The sequence below is a fragment of the Bactrocera dorsalis genome, chromosome 1 (assembly GCF_023373825.1).
Source record: "Bactrocera dorsalis isolate Fly_Bdor chromosome 1, ASM2337382v1, whole genome shotgun sequence".
NCBI lineage: Eukaryota > Metazoa > Arthropoda > Insecta > Diptera > Tephritidae > Bactrocera > Bactrocera dorsalis.
This window is the reverse complement of record NC_064303.1, coordinates 88,370,832-88,390,925: the sequence shown is the minus strand read 5'-3', so window position 1 is coordinate 88,390,925 and position 20,094 is coordinate 88,370,832. Positions and strand designations below refer to the sequence as shown.

The window sequence follows — 20,094 nt, the reverse complement described above, 5'->3', positions numbered from 1 at the left end:
GGCAGCAGCAATTTTAATTAAAAGTTATTGTTGTGCAGAAAAGAACTTTTTTTCAAAACAATGGGTTTAATAATGCATCTATTTTATTATTGTTATTTAAAAAATATTTAAATACATCATATTTTAAATTATAAACCATAAAAAAATTAATAAAATAACTTATTTTTAAAATTTAAAAAATTTTTTAAATTGATATATTAATAATTAACCTCAATTCTTTCACAGTTGAATCTATCATTGCCACCGTGGCTATGTCAACCGTACATTCGTGTACCTCCTGAGCTGCATAAACAAATTATAGCTGAGAAGGTGCGTCTGGCTGAGGATCCCAATAGACAGAAACGTCAGTTTTTCGACACCGAAGGCAATGAGATATCACGCAAGCGCATGAAAAAGTTACGCCGACGCTTGCGTCGTCCCAATAAGCCTGAAGGCCGACATGAACGTAGCTTGGAGTGCTGTGATCTATGTGCGAATCCGGTCGGCATCAAATGTGAGTACCGTTTATGCCGCACCTGCTGTCGTGAGAAATGTTACACTGAAGACCGCGATTGTCCAGGGCATGGTATATTGATTAAATCGCGTCGTATAAAAGCGAAGAAATTCGAAAATCAACAGGAGGGTAAACAAGATTCTGGCGTTTCTGATGATGTGGATGAAGCGACAAACGAATGTAGTGCAAACGACAAACCGGCGAGGATTTTACATAGCACAGAGACGAATACTGTTCCCAATGGGAACAGTTGATTTCTAATGATTAGAGCGTACTTATTAGTTGAATTGCGTACATATTTATATGTATTATATTTAGAAAAATTAGTTGAAACTATGTTGTACCAAATACAATATTCAAATAAATTTCTTATTGGTAGATTGCGCCAATATTTGTTTTACAAATATATGTATATATTTTTCTCCATTAATTCTTTAAAAATTTGATTGCTATGTGCCGTATACTCATCTTCAAGCGTTCTGTATTTTTGAAAGCACGACCCAGGGCAGAAATTTTTGACGTTAAGAGTGTCATTTCATGTAACGGCCGTTTTTTGTAATTTTTTATAGTGAATTAAAAAAATAGAGCTTCCAAATCTTTACTATATATTTATTAAGCTTTATTTTAAAAAGTTTTTCATCTAACAATAATAACGAATATAATTTCAATAACTATTAAATATTTACGAAAACCAATTTTTCAATATATCAGGCAACCCTAGATTGCACGTGCAACAAACAGCTGATGTAAATATTTAAACCGGCGATGTCAAAATATAAACGTCACTTTTGTTATAAATTGAATTGTTTTGCTATTGGACAATAAAAAAGTGGTATTAATTCAATATTAAATATAACACTAAAGTTAAATCTAAATATGAATAAACTTTAACTAGCTAAAGAGTGGAACTAAACTTAATTTGCCCATAAATAACTGTTTTCCATATAGAAGCGAAAAATATTTAATTGCAATTAATAATGGAGAAAACATATCCGTTCTATGACTTATGCATACCATATCAAAAAGACGAGAAGGCGCTGAGAGAAATAATTAAAGAGGCAATCAGTTGTAAGACATTTGATAATTATACTGCTATATCTTTATGTTCTAAATTTATATACATATTTGCATTGTTAGTGGGTTACAAAACTATTGCTATTGAACAAGTGTTTGATCACAGCAGACGCGATGCTACCAAGCGTGTTCCTGACATATTTCCGCCACCTGTCACATTGAAATCGTTGGAAGATGAGTTTAAAAATCAACTAAAAATTTTACAAAGGTTAACAATATTATATGTTGATGTTAGTGTAGCGCATGCCATGGTAAACGATTTTAGAAATTGTAATATACATCGAATTAAATGTATTATTTTTCAGACGAACTCACTTAACTTAAAGAAATACGATCTAGTGGCCGGTCAACCAAAAACGGATGCTGCTCTAACAGTAATTTAAATTAATAATTAACACACTTTTAATACATATGTATGTATATTTTTCCTTCAGCACTGCTGTACAACTTTCGCGGGAGACTTGGTGACATTCGACACTGATGGGGGCGTAAAGTTGTTGGTGAATCGAAAAGCATATCAAATAGGTGTCAAGAGAGGCTTATTTTTCGAAATAAAATATGGACCAGCAATCAGAGACTCCAACGTACGCAAGGATATGATAAAACTGGCACACAATTATTGCGTTCGCGGTAAAACAAAAAGCATAATTTTCAGTAGTGGCGCAACTAATCCTTTTGAACTTCGTGGACCGTACGATGTGGCCAATCTGTAATATACGAATTAAACTACGCTACAAAGTGTTATAATAGCTAGTAATATTTGTTTTTTAGGGCTTATATCTTTGGCTTGTCCGAGGATCAAGGAAAGAATGCTGTGAATAAAGCGTGCAGACAGTTATTTTTGAGAGCTCGTACGTATAATTTTAAATTTAAAAATAACCGAAATATAAATATATACATATGTATATATTAAAATATGATTGTTATTGAGCTAGATTTTTCATATTTATATCGTAAAATTTATAAATTGTTTGCTTTGTTACTTTCATATTTTTGCAGAGGGTCGTCGCATTGGTAAAACATTTATGTTCGTGAGATCGACCGGACCAGTGGTGTTTTCCGACTCATCTGATTCTGACGATGCTGATTCCGAGAAAGCAGCTGATGATGGTAGCGATGAAAATGAAGAAATGGGAAACTTTGTGGACACGAATTCGCCAGAACCACCAAGTAAAAAAAAAAAGAAACTTGTTTAGAAATAAATAATATAAAAAAAAACATTAAATGCGCTTATTTTTCTATTAATATATAACCCATTGGGTTCTATACCAATTTTTATAAAATATAAAAGGGGCTAAATTACTGATTTTCGCTATATCCACTAGTATTATTTAATTAGTTTATTAAAAATGTCTTTGCACCCTTTACAAAATTCGTTGTCAAATCTAAATATTCTTGCAAACAAATACGGTAGCACCAAATTTGGTTTAACCCTACCATGATATATTGCACTTTGAAAATTTTTGTTTACTTTTCTTTTAAACGGACCAACATGTCACTCATTTGCTGCAAGACCGGCATAAATCAAAAAACGTGATTTTTGAGTTAATGCTGCAGAATTGTTCGTTATATCATACTTCATATTGAGTGAAAAATTCATATGAATACCTCTTATAAGCTCCGCTTGAGAAGAGGTGTAAGGTTGGAGTCACCGTGTAAGGTTGCAGTCAGTTGAAAACTAGTGATGGGCGATGTTGTGACTTTTAAGGAACACTGCTACTTGTGACTGTGACTTTGTAGTAGCAGTGATTTTAAACTGTGACTGTGACTAGAATAAAAATTGTAACAGACATAGGCCAATAAAGTAGAACAAAATTGTTTCCTTTTTCATTTACGTACAAGGTACATATTTATTAGAATAAACAGAAATTAACATAGTAAATTCATTTTTAGAAAATCACCAAATACAAAGTATATACATAAAAGATAAAATTAAATAGTGTTAAAAATATTTACATTAAATGGAAAAGAAGGGCAAAATATCACATTTTGCGAAAACAGCATCCACTTCTTTAAAAAATTGCCACACATAACTCATTTTGGTTCTTTTTGACACAGACATCTTCAATTTTTATTAAGTATAAGTAAACTGATTTGTAACAGTTTCGTACAAAAATTAATGTAAATGATTCTTTATTTTTTAAGACGCACATTTTTAAAGTCGCACTAAATATATTCTCTGAAGGTTTTTTTCAATATAAGGATACTCAATAGAAGCTATTTAAAGTAAACGGAAACATGCTATTAAAAATATTTCGTTACTTATAAAATACTTTTTAAAAGTTTTTTTAAATTACTATATAAATTGATGCAATTTTAAAATTAAAAATTTTATAATTGGCCTTACTACAGCATTGAGGTTTCTGTAGTCAATTTAATTTGTACATGAATATTACCCGTTTAAAGATAAATTAACTTTTTATATGTTAACCAATTTATACTTGTCTAAAATTGAAGAAAATTCATAGCTTTAATGAATATGAATTCATCACAGTCGCAATTTTTTATATTCCACGGTGAATGCTATTTTGTCACAGTCGCAATTTTTCATATAATACTGTGAATGCTATTTTGTCCCAGTCGCAATTTTTCATATGATACTGTGACTGCTCCTTTGTCACAGTCGCAATTTTTTATATTCCGCGGTGAATGCTATTTTGTCACAGTCGCAATTTTTCATATGATACTGTGACTGCTACTTTGTCACAGTCGCAATTTTTCATATGATACTGTGAATGCTATTTTGTCACAGTCGCAATTTTTCATGTGATACTGTGACTGCTACTTTGTTCGTTAATTCCTGTCACCGCTACTTTAGGAAACTTGTCACAGCTGTGACCAGTGATTTTTAAGTAGCAGTGACAAAGTCACAGGTACTCAAATATTTGCCATCTCTATTGAAAACTGTAACCGCGTTTTCTGGAGAATCGATTTTTTTGACTTATGCCGGTCTTGCAGCAAATGAGCGATGTATATACAATTTTAGTTCATACAAGGGTTAAATAATATTTGCAAAATTTCGAATCCTGTCTTTTTTAAGTACAAATATCAAGGATATGAAAACATTAAAACATTTTAGATAGTGAGATTTTATCCTTTTGCGTTTCATTTAACGATAGATCTTAAACTGAAACGAAAAATCTTAAACTTCATTTATTAAATATCAATAGATGCTTTGACAAAATCACATTCGTTCGTAGGAGGAAGTTAATTTTTTCCATTCCACAAATTCCTCTCTTTGTGAGAATTAAATTTTTGAGATTGCTGTGTAATTATATGGCAATGCTGTGAAGTGGATCGACGTTTTGAACTGTCATTTGAATGGTCGTCGGCAAAAAGAATGAATTCTGAAAACAAAATGGAGGTCTTTGATTTGGTGCGTACGTCTCTGTGCTAGTGTGAAAAAATTGTGTAAACGGTAAAATAAGTGGAAATTAATTAATAAATATTTCAAAAATTGATTTATGAATCTATCGGCTTTAGTTTATTATAAACTTTTTATAAAATAATTGTGTAATTACAGCGATAAAGTACTTTGAAAATTTTTCGCTATAGTTGAATTGCAGACACTCGGTGAAAATCGAGAATTAGGAGAAAACGAGTAGAAGAAAAATTTCTGTACTTCGCGTCAACGATAGCCAACGAAGGCGATGTTGGGTTTTTCGTTTTCATTTTCTGCTGTTCATCGTTAGTATTTGGTTGCGTTTCCCCAAAAAGCGATAGCAGTCAATTTTCTTTTGTTTTTTGCTTGAAAAAAAATTAATTATAGAAAATCGTGTATCGGTAGTGCAAAATGAACATAAACAACAAAGTGCAATAAATATCTGTGATAAAAATAAATAGGAAGCTTCGAAATGAAACAAGTAAAGAATAATTGTCAAAGAGACGAAATATATTAAGGAGAAAACAAAAAAAAACAGTAAGATAAAAAACCGCATGTTGAAGATAATATTAAAAGAAAATTGTGTAAAGATTGTTAAAAATATACACAGTGTGAAGACGGAAAAGAAGCAATTCTTCTTGCTGAGCGCGGCGATTTGCATAATTGAAATTTGTGGTACTGGACTTTTGTGTGCTTGAATGCTATATAGGTGTTCGTGTATGTACGTTTGACCGTCGTACAGTGCCCATAGCAGTGCTCCCCATTCGCGACCGCACATCGCACCTTACCCCACTGGATTTGATTTCATTCGAGTTTGCTTCGTTTGTCTCCGCGACATAGAGAGGCAACTCGAGATGGCGATTGCGATGGCGACGTCAATGACTGTGTTTGCGTTTGTGTTGTAGAGAAGTTTGTTGAAAATTAGTTGATTGCTTTTTTAATTCATTTTTTCTTGTCTCGCTCTTCGCTCACAATGACACCACTTACGCTGCCACCCCATCGATTATGATGGAACAATTGTTTAATCATATGTATAAATTTTAATTTTAAAACAATACAATCTACATAGGCAAAGTTTTCTGCCGGTTGCAACGTGAAAATAGCATATAAAGAGTTCAAGTTAATTTTATGGAATTTTTAATTCATTTGTTACAAGTGGTAATTAACAGTGTCTGTCGTTTCATAAATTTTTTATGACCAAGAAAAAGTCGCGTATTCGCAAATGTTCGTGTATATGCAATCGTTATAAAGTGCATTCAAACCGATGAACATTGTAATTTTTTTTTGTATTGTCGTCATCGGGAATGTCGCCGAATACACTATTTCGTGTGTATGTGGATACATGAAAAACATGCATATCTACGTTTTGCTGTCGCTTGCACCTGCACCAACATTGACGTTGAGCTTTCTCCACTATTAGCTAACTCTACTACTATCTTTGCTTTTGCAAAATTAAAAAAAAACATACTTTCATTCTACATATATTTAATACAAGTTTACCTGGAGTAATTTTTAATCTTTTGAGTATTATTGCATACAAAATATATAAATACAAATTTCATTTTGATGAATTTGAGTTTGAAAGGAAATAATGAAATAAATTAAAATTATTGTTTTTGTACAAGCTTTGAAGTTATACAAATACATATTTCAGAGATCATCTGATGTTGAAACACATATAGTATGTGTTTACATACCTGTATATGTGTTTGTTTATTATTTTATTACAAATGAAGTAATTTTTATGAGCAAATACAGAATAGTTTAACAAAAATTCAGGTCATTATATTTAAATAGGCTTGTGTAGAAACCGGCAGGCCGAGTGTTGGCACTGTAAATATATACAAGGGTACATTTGTAGATATTTACATCCATTTTGAAAAGCAGATGCAAAAGCCGGAGAGTGGTAATGTGAGTAAAATGTGAATAAAAACGTTGCTTGTCGCACAAAATCGCTTTTACTCTACTTATTGTTCGCTTCTTTCACACACCTCTTGAATGTGAACGAACATCGATTTTAGCATCTGTACGCATTTTATAATGTACTGATGTTTGTACGCGCCACGCTGTGACGCTTCTTGTGTAAGTTGATTGCTAAAGATACATACGCCACACTTTCAACTGCTGATGTATTCTCATACATACAAACATACATACATGTGCATATGTGCACAAGAAATCATTATACATACGTATACGCAGCTACACTTCGTTGTTGTTGATATTATATTTTATGGTACCTAGTAATTGAGTACTATATAAGCACATTCATATATACGAAAGTAAGTATGTATGTACATGCAAAGGTACCTAAAAGTGCGTCTGTGTACGTATTTCAATGGATGCTTAAATTGTATAAAGCATTAATTCGTATCTAAAACCAAATACAACAACATCATTAAAGGCAAAACAAAAAAGTCAAGCTGACACTGGCAAGACCACATCGCCGACAACGCAAACATCAACCGACAGCAAGTAATAACACCAATAACTACCGCTCGTGTCGTTTATTAGCGAGCAACAACAACAACATGCATAGTGTAGAGAAGACGACAAAAAAGACTTGGTTGGATTACTGGATTTACATAAAATATGAAATGAAATGAATTGAGGGAGCAATGAGTAAAAGAATCTCAAACTAAACTATGTTCGCGCGTTCATATTATACAAAAGTATAGGGTGATTTTTTAAGAGCTTGATAACTTTTTTTAAAAAAAAAAACGCATAAAATTTGCAAAATCTCATCGGTTCTTTATTTGAAACGTTAGATTGGTTCATGACATTTACTTTTTGAAGATAATTTCATTTAAATGTTGACCGCGGCTGCGTCTTAGGTGGTCCATTCGGAAAGTCCAATTTTGGGCAACTTTTTCGAGCATTTCGGCCGGAATAGCCCGAATTTCTTCGGAAATGTTGTCTTCCAAAGCTGGAATAGTTGCTGGCTTATTTCTGTAGACTTTAGACTTGACGTAGCCCCACAAAAAATAGTCTAAAGGCGTTAAATCGCATGATCTTGGTGGCCAACTTACGGGTCCATTTCTTGAGATGAATTGTTGTCCGAAGTTTTCCCTCAAAATGGCCATAGAATCGCGAGCTGTGTGGCATGTAGCGCCATCTTGTTGAAACCACATGTCAACCAAGTTCAGTTCTTCCATTTTTGGCAACAAAAAGTTTGTTAGCATCGAACGATAGCGATCGCCATTCACCGTAACGTTGCGTCCAACAGCATCTTTGAAAAATACGGTCCAATGATTCCACCAGCGTACAAACCACACCAAACAGTGCATTTTTCGGGATGCATGGGCAGTTCTTGAACGGCTTCTGGTTGCTCTTCACCCCAAATGCGGCAATTTTGCTTATTTACGTAGCCATTCAACCAGAAATGAGCCTCATCGCTGAACAAAACACGCGCGCGAAACACATTTCGAACCGAACACTGATTTTGGTAATAAAATTCAATGATTTGCAAGCGTTGCTCGTTAGTAAGTCTATTCATGATGAAATGTCAAAGCATACTGAGCATCTTTCTCTTTGACACCATGTCTGAAATCCCACGTGATCTGTCAAATACTAATGCATGAAAAATCCTAACCTCAAAAAAATCACCCGTTACGTGTGGTTGCGTGCACATTTATATACTATTAATACATATGCATATTTATATACTCTGCCGTACGCGAAAGGCTGTTATACAAGCTGGGAAAATACACAAGCAAAGAGGACTGCCAAACAACTGACAGGCGCGGTGTACAAATATGTACCTGTGACAATTAAACTAAAACTTGCAGTTTTTCATCTTCTACATGAACAGTTGACAAATAAGAGTAACTTAAATTTTGTAATTTATATTTGGTGTATTATCACCATATCAAAAGGCTTATTTTTCTTATTCCGCTGAGACCAGTATGTTTGTGTGAACATTCATAAATTTCTATTTATGTATACTTTTTTTTCTAATACAACTACAATGTTGCTAAATTAGAAATCTCCTACAATACATATATTTGTTGTATTGCTATTGCATTTGACCGATATTACAATCGTTTTAAAAGCTTATTAATTATCCTAAGCGCATATTGTATTCGTCAGCTCCATATATAGCAAATATATTAATTTTGCTTCACAATTTTCCCAAATGGTATAATTATCGCGAATGCTTCAAATGCTTCATTACTAGTTTTCTTTTGCACTCAAATCCAATATGGCTTTACGTATGTATGTATTACGCCTGACTATGTATAAATAAAATATTATTTTATCTTTTCTTTTTAATGTGCACTCTAAAATGTGTATGCACTTTAGTAATTGTTGCTGCTTAAATGAAGTGTGTATACTAAAAGATTTTAAACAAATGAATGATAGATACTGTTAATAAAAGCACGCTATCATTAAGTCAATCAGTTCCTATATTTGCAAATGAAAAGGTTTTTTTTTTATTATTTTGGTTTTACTGATTGTTTTTTTTTACAACATTATTGTTGTTATTGTAGCGGCAGCAACTATTACTGAAATAATTTTGAAGGATACTGCCGAGATGGCAGGCCTGGGCCGCATAAAAATTCTATCCAAAAAAAAAAAAATAGTTTTGCGTGGTGTTTGATATAATTTTTTCGGCTGTTGTGAGGACGGCGTTATTGATTTCTCTTTGTGGCAAATTTCGTCCGGGCATCGAGCATTGTTTTTAATATCGGAACAATTTTATTTTTCGCTGTCATTAGACATGGGGACTGTAAAAATTCTATTATTTGTGACTTACATTATGGTTCAGAGTTTCTAGGCATTTTCTTCTTACTTGCTTTAAAATTTATGATTTTATGGAAGACACTCTGCAATTTGAAAATATTTTCCTTCTGAATTAAGCACTAAACTGCTGATGAGATTGCCAAAAGTGCTATCCGTCTGTCTACCGAACAAGTAGAGAAAATACGAAAGTCAATAAAAACGATATGCAACGAATTTTCTGAAAGGTCTGACAGCCGAATCAAGGCGAGGTGGAATGCATTAAGTACATGTATAATCGGAAAATTAGTTTGCTTTTTACTCACACGGTCTTGAAGGGACTGACGGACAGCTGTGGGCCTCTTGACAGGTCACAGCCTACTGGCATCACATACGAACAGAACGGGCATAAGTGTTGAAGATACATGTAGAAAGTGACGAAAAGGTGACATAAGAGAGACGCTGGAACACTTCCTATGCCTGTGTCCAGCACTATCTGGAACTCCACTTAAGTATCAAGGAGCTTCGTTGTAGGGAATAGATGAAGTATGAAACGTAGATATCAAGTCACTCTTAAATTTCTCAAAAAGCGTTTACCTTATGACGAATATTAAACCTCAATCTATACTGAAACTCAACTGGCATTACTAAATATAAAATAATATCTATCTATGGCGTGATAGCCAGCATAACCTAACCTCACCTAAGCACTATAAGTGCGGGAAAATGCTCGCAACATGCAAATTCTATTATCTACAAATTTCAATATGAAGCGTCTAAACTCAGTGTTAATCGTATTACAAATTGTTTAGTTCCGTAAATAAGAAGTGAAGAGTGTGCTAACCACAATTTTTTTTTTTAATTATAAAATACTTGGGTGTAATAGAACATTTTTTAATGTCGAGGACTTTTTCAAAGAAACAGTGTTATATTAATAAAAAGAAAAAAAATTGTTAAACATTTTGTGACACAAGTCATAGACGTCATATGTGAAGTGTTATGTGTGTGATAAAACGTTTGTAAGACGATTACTTGCAAAACGAGCAGCGTGGAGACGATAACCGCAGAATGGCACAATAGACCCATCGGTAAGTTTAATTTAGAGATTTTGAGTTATTTAAATACGTCTTTTGATCAATTCAGATGTGTATCTATACATAATATTTTGTACACACGAATATTTATATTATAATATGCATGTAGATTTGATTTATACACAAGTTATATGTACAAACGTTCGTTTATACATATACTTATGTACATATGTATATACTTTTGCATGTATTATAAGACGTGTATTTAAACGGGATGCGTGTACAGTTTTCATACATTCGCTATCGGCAAACCTGCAATTACGGTTTGCTTAGGCGAATCGTGAAATTTCGAGAAATTTACGACAATGGTCAGGCAGAAGTTGCTTTTTAGAAATAATTATGTATCTTTAACTGTAGCACACGTATTAATAACAACAACTACACATGCATACAGGGGCAGCGTCAAAAACAAAAAAAAAGTAATCGTCAAAAACGACGATGAATAACAACATCAAGCGCAAGTGAGAAACGAGCGGTGTGGCAAATAGCAGCAGCAGCACCAGCAGAGCCAACAATAAAAACAACAAAAGTAACAATAGTAATGCCAAAGCACAGATGCAAACATACACATACATACATAAATATGGTATGCCACACAGATACACCCCTGCAGTTGTTCTATGCATATAAGGGTGGTCCATAAAAACAATGCTTATATGCAGTTAACAGAATTGCGAAAAAACCATTTTTTTTTGCAATTTGAGGGATATAAGTATAAATTTATTAACTTTGAAGTGAAATAATAAATTTCAAAATTGATATCTTACAATTTCAATTTTTTATTTTAAATGTTTAACATTATTTAATATCCATTAAAATACCATTTATATGAGGGTTAATATTTAAAAAGAGAAAAAACGGTCGTCAAGGTCATCAATTCACTTTTTACATTCGTTAGAAAAGATATCGCCATTAGCTCCTTAACAAGAAACACAGCATGTTCCGCATGAATTCGACGTTTTGGTCTGCAAAAATTACATTCCTATTGCCGGTGTGGCGCATTTTGGATCTGCTAAAATTAAAACTATAATTTTTAATCTTAGACTGTACATATGTATGTACATACATATTAAATCTAACTTTTGATCAATATGTTCGTAATAAAAATTGAAAATCTACTCTAATGACTAATGAAGACGTTTGGGATTAAAAAAAAAGAAGAAATTAAAAATTATTTAGGAAAACAATTTTAAGAATTATTTTTAATTAAAATTTTATGAAATAAAAAAATATAAAAAATATTTTAATATAAAATTTTAAATTACAGTGACAATTAGAACGAAAATTTATTATACAAAAGTAGAGTACAGAGAGGAAATACATCGTAATACAAATATATTCTTGCCTTCACATGTTTGTATGTAAATTTTTTGATCAGAAAGCAAATGCGTTTGAGCAAAATATTCAATAAAAAATGTTATTTTATTTTTACAATCCCATTTAGTACCACCTTAGTATAAATACACACTTGCATATTAGTCTCCGAGACATACCAAACTACACGTGTTTGTATTCATATTTATGTATGTTTGTACGTACGTCGCTACGCAGATGTCGACAAAAATTGGCTGACTGACTGGCTGCTTGTGCTGTTTGCCTTTTAGTGGGGCGGGCGGGTATATATACCACATCCCCGTACATACACACATACAAATGCTTAAGCATATGGATGGAAAGGTAGCTAACAAGTAAGCATTCGCCATAAATGCGACGGCGCAGGCAATATTGGCAAAAAAAATATGAAAATAAAAAATTCAATCAACTCTTTAGATAAAAAACGGCGAAACAATGGCAACAATAACAGGCACAACAGCAACAACATCATCAAAGAGGACGGCAAAATTTTAGCGATATACATACGTTTACGGGAGAGCGAAAATGGTGAATAAAAGATTAAAAAATAATAGTATGAGTACAAAGATAGCAACAGTAAAAGCAATAACAAACTGCGACTCTGCTGCTGTTGGGATACGCGAAGTGGATCTCATGTTGGTGGTGGTGGTGGTGTCGCCGTCGTCAAATGTCTTTTTGTTGCTGTTGTTACGTGGCGTTGCTCAAGAGAATCGACACGGTTTCGCTCTATCATCGTCCGGCTTGCATTTTATGGAATGGTTGGCGGGCGAAACGGGTCGCGCAAAACTTTTCGGTTGTTATCGTTGTTGATTCGCTCTTTCATTTGTCTATTCGTTTATAAATTTGCAAATTAGAGATGCCATCCGGGGTGATTATCGAAAGATGCAGCACACAGGTGCTACAAAACTAACTGCTTTTCTATTGATTTTTTGGGAAGTTTGTAATAATTTCTACTATTCTCAATTTACATTGTTTGAATTTCAGATAGTTTAGAGAAATGGTGCTCGGTGGAAACCTCGAGCATTATGTGAACTCGCGCAGAGTTTATCTATACAATTCTTTAAAAGTCTAGTCAATAACTTGTCAAGGTCGCCTTATCTACTAAATGTCAGTTTTAGCAAATTTATTGTGCCTAATTTGCATATTTCAAAAACCCGTTTACATGTCTGTAAAAGTAAATTTTATACTCGCAACAGCGTATATTAAGTTATTCACGAAGTTTGTATCAGCCAGAAGGATACGTCGGAGCACTTATAAAATATACATATTGTGCTTATATATGATCAGTGGAGGGGTATATACGCGATCGAAACCCTTGGTTTCTGAGATATCTATCTGAAACTTTGCATTCGTCCTTTTCTACCTAAAAAGCTGTTCATTTGTCTGAAGGAACCGGACAACATATACATACATAGTTGCCATACAGACTACAAAAATTTTTGTTTGGCAAGCAATGTTCGCAAAATTTGGTCCAAGGAACGGCACAATCTCCAAATATATTGTTTAGAACGCACCAATATAGCATATGTATGTAGCCGCCATTCCAACAGGCCGATAGTATCAAGTTCCTCTTGTTGTGAAAAGTATTATAGCGTCGGTTCAACTGAAGTTAATTTTTTTTTTTTGCAAAAACCGGAAGTAAAACTTTGATTTTAAATTATAACACTAACCTTATTTAACATTTTTAATTGGGCTTGATTTGAGTAATAACTATTTGCATAAACAAACCAAAATGGCAAAATGCGAATTAAGCACATATGCAGGTTGGCATCTCTGCCCCGCCTAAACAAAAGAAAAAAGTGACTTCAAAGTAATAAAATTTATAGAGTGGGTACGTGCAAATGAGAACAAACACTCAACCGCCGCTACAAATTTTGCAGCAACAAAAGAGGCAATATCAACGTCCCACCATGCGGGACGTATCATTTCTTGTTCGTACTACATTCGCCTCAATCTTCGCCAATTGACCAACCGTCGACGACTAGTCAATCTTCTTTTCTCCAGGCAAATGCTTGTGTCGAAGCCGTGAGTAGTGGGACAAGATTGGCGAGACATCTTGCAATTGCAATGGAAAATTTTATTTCTACTCTTTTTTGCCTTTGCGTGGTGTAAGATATGCTAAATCATTCAACTACAGTTACGAGCATATGTATTTTTCATCAAATGTTGCACTCTGTAGCAGAAATTGATACGAAAATACTATATGTATGTGTATATGCATATGTTTGTAAATGTGTGGCTGTATGTGGCATGATTGGCATGCGAAATAAATTAAATAGTTGTTCGTGTATTTTCATATCAGACAAAAACTGTGTAAAGCGTAAAGCCATTGCAGTATAAAATGCCACTCAAATTCTTTTAGCGAGCGCACAAGAAAATGTAACTTCATTTTCGTTTTGTATCTATCATTTTTAATTCGCCATCTCCATCAACGTAATCTCCACCTCTGCAGCGCATTCCATACAACAATTATGAGTAGTAAGTACGTTTTATGTGCCACCACTTTTTGTTTTAAGGTGCTTGTCGCGACAACTCACCTCTGCATATCAGAGTTGCCAACTGCGTGTTTTATTTTGTAACAAATCAAGTTCTTATATGGAAAACTTTTTTATTTGTCAATATATCTTCAAGCAATTCGGCAAGGATTATTATCCAAGACAGCGATATAATCTTCAAATAGTTCAGATCAGACCACTTTAGCTGCTTTACAAACCGACCAATTAAAATATGGATAGCCACAAACATCTCTTCTAGGCGAGCTAAAGTGAGAATGTAAACCCACTGCACAAAACAAGAAATCATACACAACCTTGGTTAAGCGAACCGTCTATTATTATTCTAGCTTCGGCGTAACCGACTTTTTTTTAACTTAATATTAAAACCTCGTATAATAAACAAATTTACCTTCCTCTATCATTCTTTGAATATTTTAGAAAAGTTCTATATACAGCTTTTGGCAACTCTTTCATGCAACATGTTCGTTATTTTCCATTTGCATTTTTAATTCGTTGATTAAGATCGTTGCAAGAATGATTAAATAAAAGATATCGCGCTTCTGCTTTGTGAACGAAGGAACAGAGTGAGAAGATAGCGAATAATCGTTAGAAAGTTTAAAGAAAATAGACATTTATCGTAAAATATTATATGTTTTTTAATTAAATATTAAATCGGGTCATCGATATGTTCGAAGTATATTAGAAAATGTTTTGTTATGAACTTGTGTAACGTTGAATAATCTATTTAAACATGTACTTCGCAAATTTCTACTCTATTATTCCTTAGCGGCTGCTAATCAAAATTCCCTTTTAATTTTCCCTCATTCTCACATTATTGATAATATTCTTAAGCTACTACTCATTTAACTTTATTTAACATTTTTCTTTTGTCTTTCCAACAATTTTTGCCGGTGTTTTTGTGCGTATTTGTATCGCTTTTGTTTCAAGTGGTCTTGCCTGTAGTCCGTCGACTGACTATTTTTTGCTTGTCTCTGTTTCGTCTACGTCACCGGCCTAAACGTCAGCCAGCGCCACTTTTATACCCAACACATGCTATATCGTGTACCCCTTTGACGGAGCACTTTGTTTGGGGAATCTCGTAGTGCCTCCTGCCGTCACTTGCTGTTTTGTCGTTCATACCTGCACGTGATTGTCGGTTTGCTTAGTTTTTGTCCGTTCATTTCCTTTTGGATCCACGTTTTTGCATCACGCTGTCTTTTTGGCACGTTCTCTTATTCGGCTTTTATGCGCGCACTACCTCGCCTATACAATTCGGTATTTTATCTTATTTTCTTATACTTTAATTCTCTCTATATATATGTATCTTTTGGCTTTCTTTATTTCATTTGTTTCGTACATTCAACATGCGGCTATCAGTGGTTGCCATGTTCTCTCGTTTTACGAACTCACACACATATGCACATATTGCCTGTATCTGTGTGTCTGGCAAAGTTTTTGCACTTTTCACTCTCTCTCGTTGATTTCACGTTCTCGAGCTCTCGTGGCATTTCCACGTTTTGTGCGGCTCGTCACACGATTGCCGGTCGTTGGACATTCGTCTATACGCTGCTTATGGCAGTGCTGCAGCGGCACTAATGTTTTCTCGCCAGCCGCCGTCCGCTGTTGGTGTGTCATTGCCGTCTGTTTCGTCTGGTTAGTTTATACAAGTACTCGTCGTGCTTTCGGCATTGTTTAGCTGTTTGTTTTCGACCGATTTGTTATTGTTTGCACACCTATTTTCGACTTAATTTTGTATCTTTTATAAAATAATGTGCAATGCAAAGCGGAATTGATGATTGAAATGTATTATAAAATCGCATTACTGACGAGTAACTAAGCAGACACATTTGTATAAAATATAAATAGCAAGGTATTTGAGTAATATATATTTCCCACTTATTTAATTGGTCGATTTCAAGTGCGATGCCGCCCACAACAAGAGGCGTTGTGTTTTTGCCAATTCATTTGAAAATCAGTTTTGCGATTCTGTTTTATTTCGTGTCTCAAAGTGGTTCCATATAAATTTAAGATAAAGAGATCCCAAGTATATCGAGGTTTTGTGCGACCTGAATCATCAATGAGACTTTTCGTAATACTGACACCCTAATATATAATCTTTTGTTAGATATTTTTAGCAGCAAACGGCATATTTTAAACAGTGGGTTGTTCGGATCATTGATCTCTAATCTCTTAAATTGTGTAACGCCTATTAAACGCAAGTCAGCTTTTCTCACTATTAGATAGCTATGAACATCCCTTTTCATTATTAACACATGACTTTACATTGGCACAGGACTAGCTACCCACAGGAAAACGTGATCAGCTGCGAGACAAATCAGCATTTACTAGGCTAGAACTAGATGTTATTTGGGCGTAAAGACTTTTCGACAAGGGTGGAATTTAAAGATCGATTTGTCTGCTGAATTTAAGCTGACCACATTAGGGTTGTTTTTAACCTCCCCAAAATTTGGCTTCTTTCTTTCTTTCTTTTTACAAAATTCCTTTGTTTTTATTGAAATCGCATTTTTTAGACAAAGTTCATACCTATGGTAAGTTTTAGGGCAAATTTTTCAGGCAAACGTCTTTGCCATTAGTCGGTATAAACCTCCAACGCAACTATCGCAACGTACATACATACATATAACCATACTTAGCGATAGTCAAGCAGCATTTAAAAACAGTCTCATCCGATCAAATCTTTACTAGTGCAAGAGTGTAGTGAACGGCTGAATGGCCTAGCTGAACGTAACCTTGTGCACCTTCTCTGGGTGTCCAGTTACAAAGGTATAGTCGGGAACGAACTGGCTGATGAACTCGCCAGCTCCGCAGTATCCACTAACATGGAAGGGACTGAACCCTTCTTCTCTTCTTCTTAATTGGCGTAGACACCGCTTACGCGATTATAGCCGAGTTAACAACCGCGCGCCAGTCGTTTCTTCTTTTCGCTACGTGGCGCCAATTGGATGTTCCAAGCGAAGCCAGGTCCTTCTCCACTTGGGCCTTCCAACGGAGTGGATGTCTTCCTCTTCCTCTGCTTCCGCCGGCGGGTACTGCGTCGAATACTCTTAGAGCTGGAGTTTTTTCGTCCATTCGGACAACATGATCTAGCCAGCGGAGCCGCTGTCTTTTAATTCGCTGAACTATGTCAATGTCGTCGTATATCTCGAATGCGATATTCGCAGTGGCCAACGCGCAAAGGACCATAAATCTTTCGCAGAACCTTTCTCTCAAAACTCGCAACGTCGACTTATCAGTTGTTGTCATCGTCCAAGCCTCTGCACCATAAAGCAGGATGGGAATTATGAGTGAGTTTGGGTTTTGTTCGTCGAGAGAAGACTTTGCTTCTCAGTTACCTATTTAGTCCGAACTAGCACCTGTTAGCAAGAGCTATCCTGCGTTGAATTTCCAGGCTGACATTGTTGGTGGTGTTTATGCTGGTTCCCAAAGAGAAGAAATTATCCACAACTTCAAAGTTATGACTGTCAACGGTGACATGGGAGCCCAGTCACGAATGCGACGACTGTTTGTTTGATGACAGGAGATATTTCGTCTCGCTCTCGTTCACTACCAGACCTACCCGACCCAGACTGAACCCTTCACTGGACCATAAAGGAGTTTCTCCATAAGGAAGAAGGAGTAGGCAGAGAATGGCATTGGCAACAACTACATAGCATGCGGCATGCCAAGTTGCTAATGGCAGGGTACAAAACTGGCCACTGCAAGCTGAAGAAGCATTTACACAACATTGACCTAGCATCTAGGGGAGTCTTTGAGATTTAGGAGAGGACACAATAGACCTAAGATCGCGGTACGTTCCTCGTTAAATCAAGCAATCAATCAATAGATTGATGACTGTCAACAGTGACGTGGGAGCCAAGTCGCGAGTGCGACGACTATTTGTTGGATGACGTTCACTATCAAACCTATTTGCTTTCTTCCCTATTCAGTCTGGAGAAAGCCGAACTAACGGCACGGTTGTTGAGGTCAATGATATCAATATTATCGGCACATGCCAGCCTTCTCTATTTAGTTCTGTAGCTCGAATTATTTATATTTTCATAAACCTCTGATCTATTTTTTCCCTGTTTGGATATTATGAATTACACTTTCGCATGTAAACAAAAAATAAACAGCTGTTATAACAATTTAACATTTTACCAATTGGTGATCCAAAATTTAAATGTTTAACTAAAAAAAAACTTATAAATAACGGTAAATTGTACAAAAATAGTAAATTCGTTACAATTATACAATTAAGAAATGTGTAGAGTGACCATAACTTTGTTTCAAATTATCGCAAAGTACTACATATATGTACTCAAACATCAATATATGTACGTATGTATATATTCATATCCATTTGATGATATATGTATACATTTGAATGTATTTCTCCATATTTATGTATTTTTTGTTGGTTGCGAAACTTTTAAGGAATGCGATGCAAGACTTTGCACAATTGCAAATGAAATATGCAACACCATATTATTGAACACCACGGTGAAGTTTAGTGAAGACGCAAACCCAGTAACGACATTTGGCCTATGCATTTACACCAACCGACCAACAGACCGACCGTCCCTGTGATTGTTATGCTATAATTAGCTCTTTTAATGTCTGTTTTTGGTTGGCGATTTCGTTGTGCTGTGCCTTCGTTTTTGTTGCTCCAAAGCAAAGGTAATTGAACTCTTACACTGAAGCTGTGTCTTCACCACTCGCCAACGTCGGCGTTTGCTTAGTAAGTAGTACGAGTATACATATGTATGTATGTACTCCTCGTACAAGCTTACATTCAGTTAGTGGATTGACATTACCTGGCGTACTAGTTGTACGTGTGGCTGACGTTTGTCGTTGTTGTAGCTCGGCTATGGCATTGTAAAATTTGTCATATTTTTATTGTCTCCTATTTTCAATAAATATTTATTTGTATTTAGTACACACGGTATGTACATAAAATAGGAGTTTTGCAATTAGTTGCAGCAATTGCATCGCAGAGTAACTAATTTGATTTCTGTTAATTTCTGCGCCGGCGAGCGACTAGCGACAAGAAAGGCCGGGTGAACGAACTATTGCTTTGGTTTTTTTTTGTTTTCTGTTTTTCTTTCGTCTATTTTAATTCCATTTTGCAAAAATTGTTAAATCATAGTTGACTTTAGCTGAGTTGAGCGGAGCGCGTTGGTTGGCCGCGTTGAACAAGCTAGTAATGCTTAACTGGAATGAAGCTAACTGCGGGTATTTTGTGAATAAATACAGACATGTAGTTATGTTTGCAAGTATTTGCTTATAGGTACAGCGATACCTTTGGTTAATATTTTATAATTGTATGTATGTATGTATCTATTTATGTATGTGTGTGTGTGTGTGTTTGTGCAGGGAATTCATATAAACATACATACATTTACGCTCATAACTCTAGTAGCGCTGCTGGCGTTAAGTCCATACAAGACAACACAGTTGTACGTCGTTTTGCTCACAGTTAGCTGC

At 34.9% G+C, this 20,094-nt stretch overlaps 3 protein-coding genes across 16 annotated transcripts in view; all 3 read left to right on the top strand.

Moving 5' to 3' along the window:
* The window catches only part of LOC105224209 (tRNA-dihydrouridine(16/17) synthase [NAD(P)(+)]-like), a 64,812-nt gene extending 63,910 nt beyond the window's left edge, over positions 1-902 (top strand). For both annotated transcript variants that reach the window (XM_049461357.1, XM_049461360.1), the window contains exon 8: positions 226-902. In XM_049461357.1, coding sequence (XP_049317314.1) covers positions 226-747 — 522 coding nt within the window. In that variant the 3' untranslated portion in view covers positions 748-902. The remainder of the gene's footprint in view (positions 1-225) is intronic.
* Positions 903-1,244: 342 nt separating this feature from the next.
* On the top strand, positions 1,245-2,869 carry LOC105224190 (ribonuclease P protein subunit p30). The gene is made up of 6 exons (XM_011202196.3): positions 1,245-1,561; positions 1,631-1,818; positions 1,873-1,941; positions 2,002-2,276; positions 2,339-2,418; positions 2,567-2,869. The coding sequence occupies exons 1-6, from the start codon at positions 1,471-1,473 to the stop codon at positions 2,761-2,763; spliced, it is 900 nt and encodes a 299-aa protein (XP_011200498.2). The 5' UTR covers positions 1,245-1,470; the 3' UTR covers positions 2,764-2,869.
* Positions 2,870-4,877: 2,008 nt separating this feature from the next.
* Positions 4,878-20,094, top strand: part of LOC105224192 (serine-rich adhesin for platelets) — a 77,194-nt gene continuing 61,977 nt past the window's right edge. For 9 of the 13 annotated variants that reach the window (XM_049458818.1, XM_049458807.1, XM_049458789.1 and 6 more), the window contains exon 1: positions 4,878-4,985. The gene's annotated coding sequence lies outside the window, so the exon portion shown is untranslated. Of the gene's footprint in view, positions 5,431-20,094 lie in introns of all 13 variants that reach the window. The other 4 variants (XM_049458761.1, XM_049458750.1, XM_049458828.1 and 1 more) reach the window with 4 other exon arrangements.

Coding starts and splice junctions, on each gene's coding strand:
- LOC105224190 (XM_011202196.3), top strand. CDS start 1,471: ATGGAGAAAACATATCCGTTCTATGACTTATGCATACCATATCAAAAA. Junction 1,562..1,630: donor AATTAAAGAGGCAATCAGTT/GTAAGACATTTG, acceptor TTGCATTGTTAG/TGGGTTACAAAACTATTGCT. Junction 2,277..2,338: donor CCGTACGATGTGGCCAATCT/GTAATATACGAA, acceptor TTTGTTTTTTAG/GGCTTATATCTTTGGCTTGT.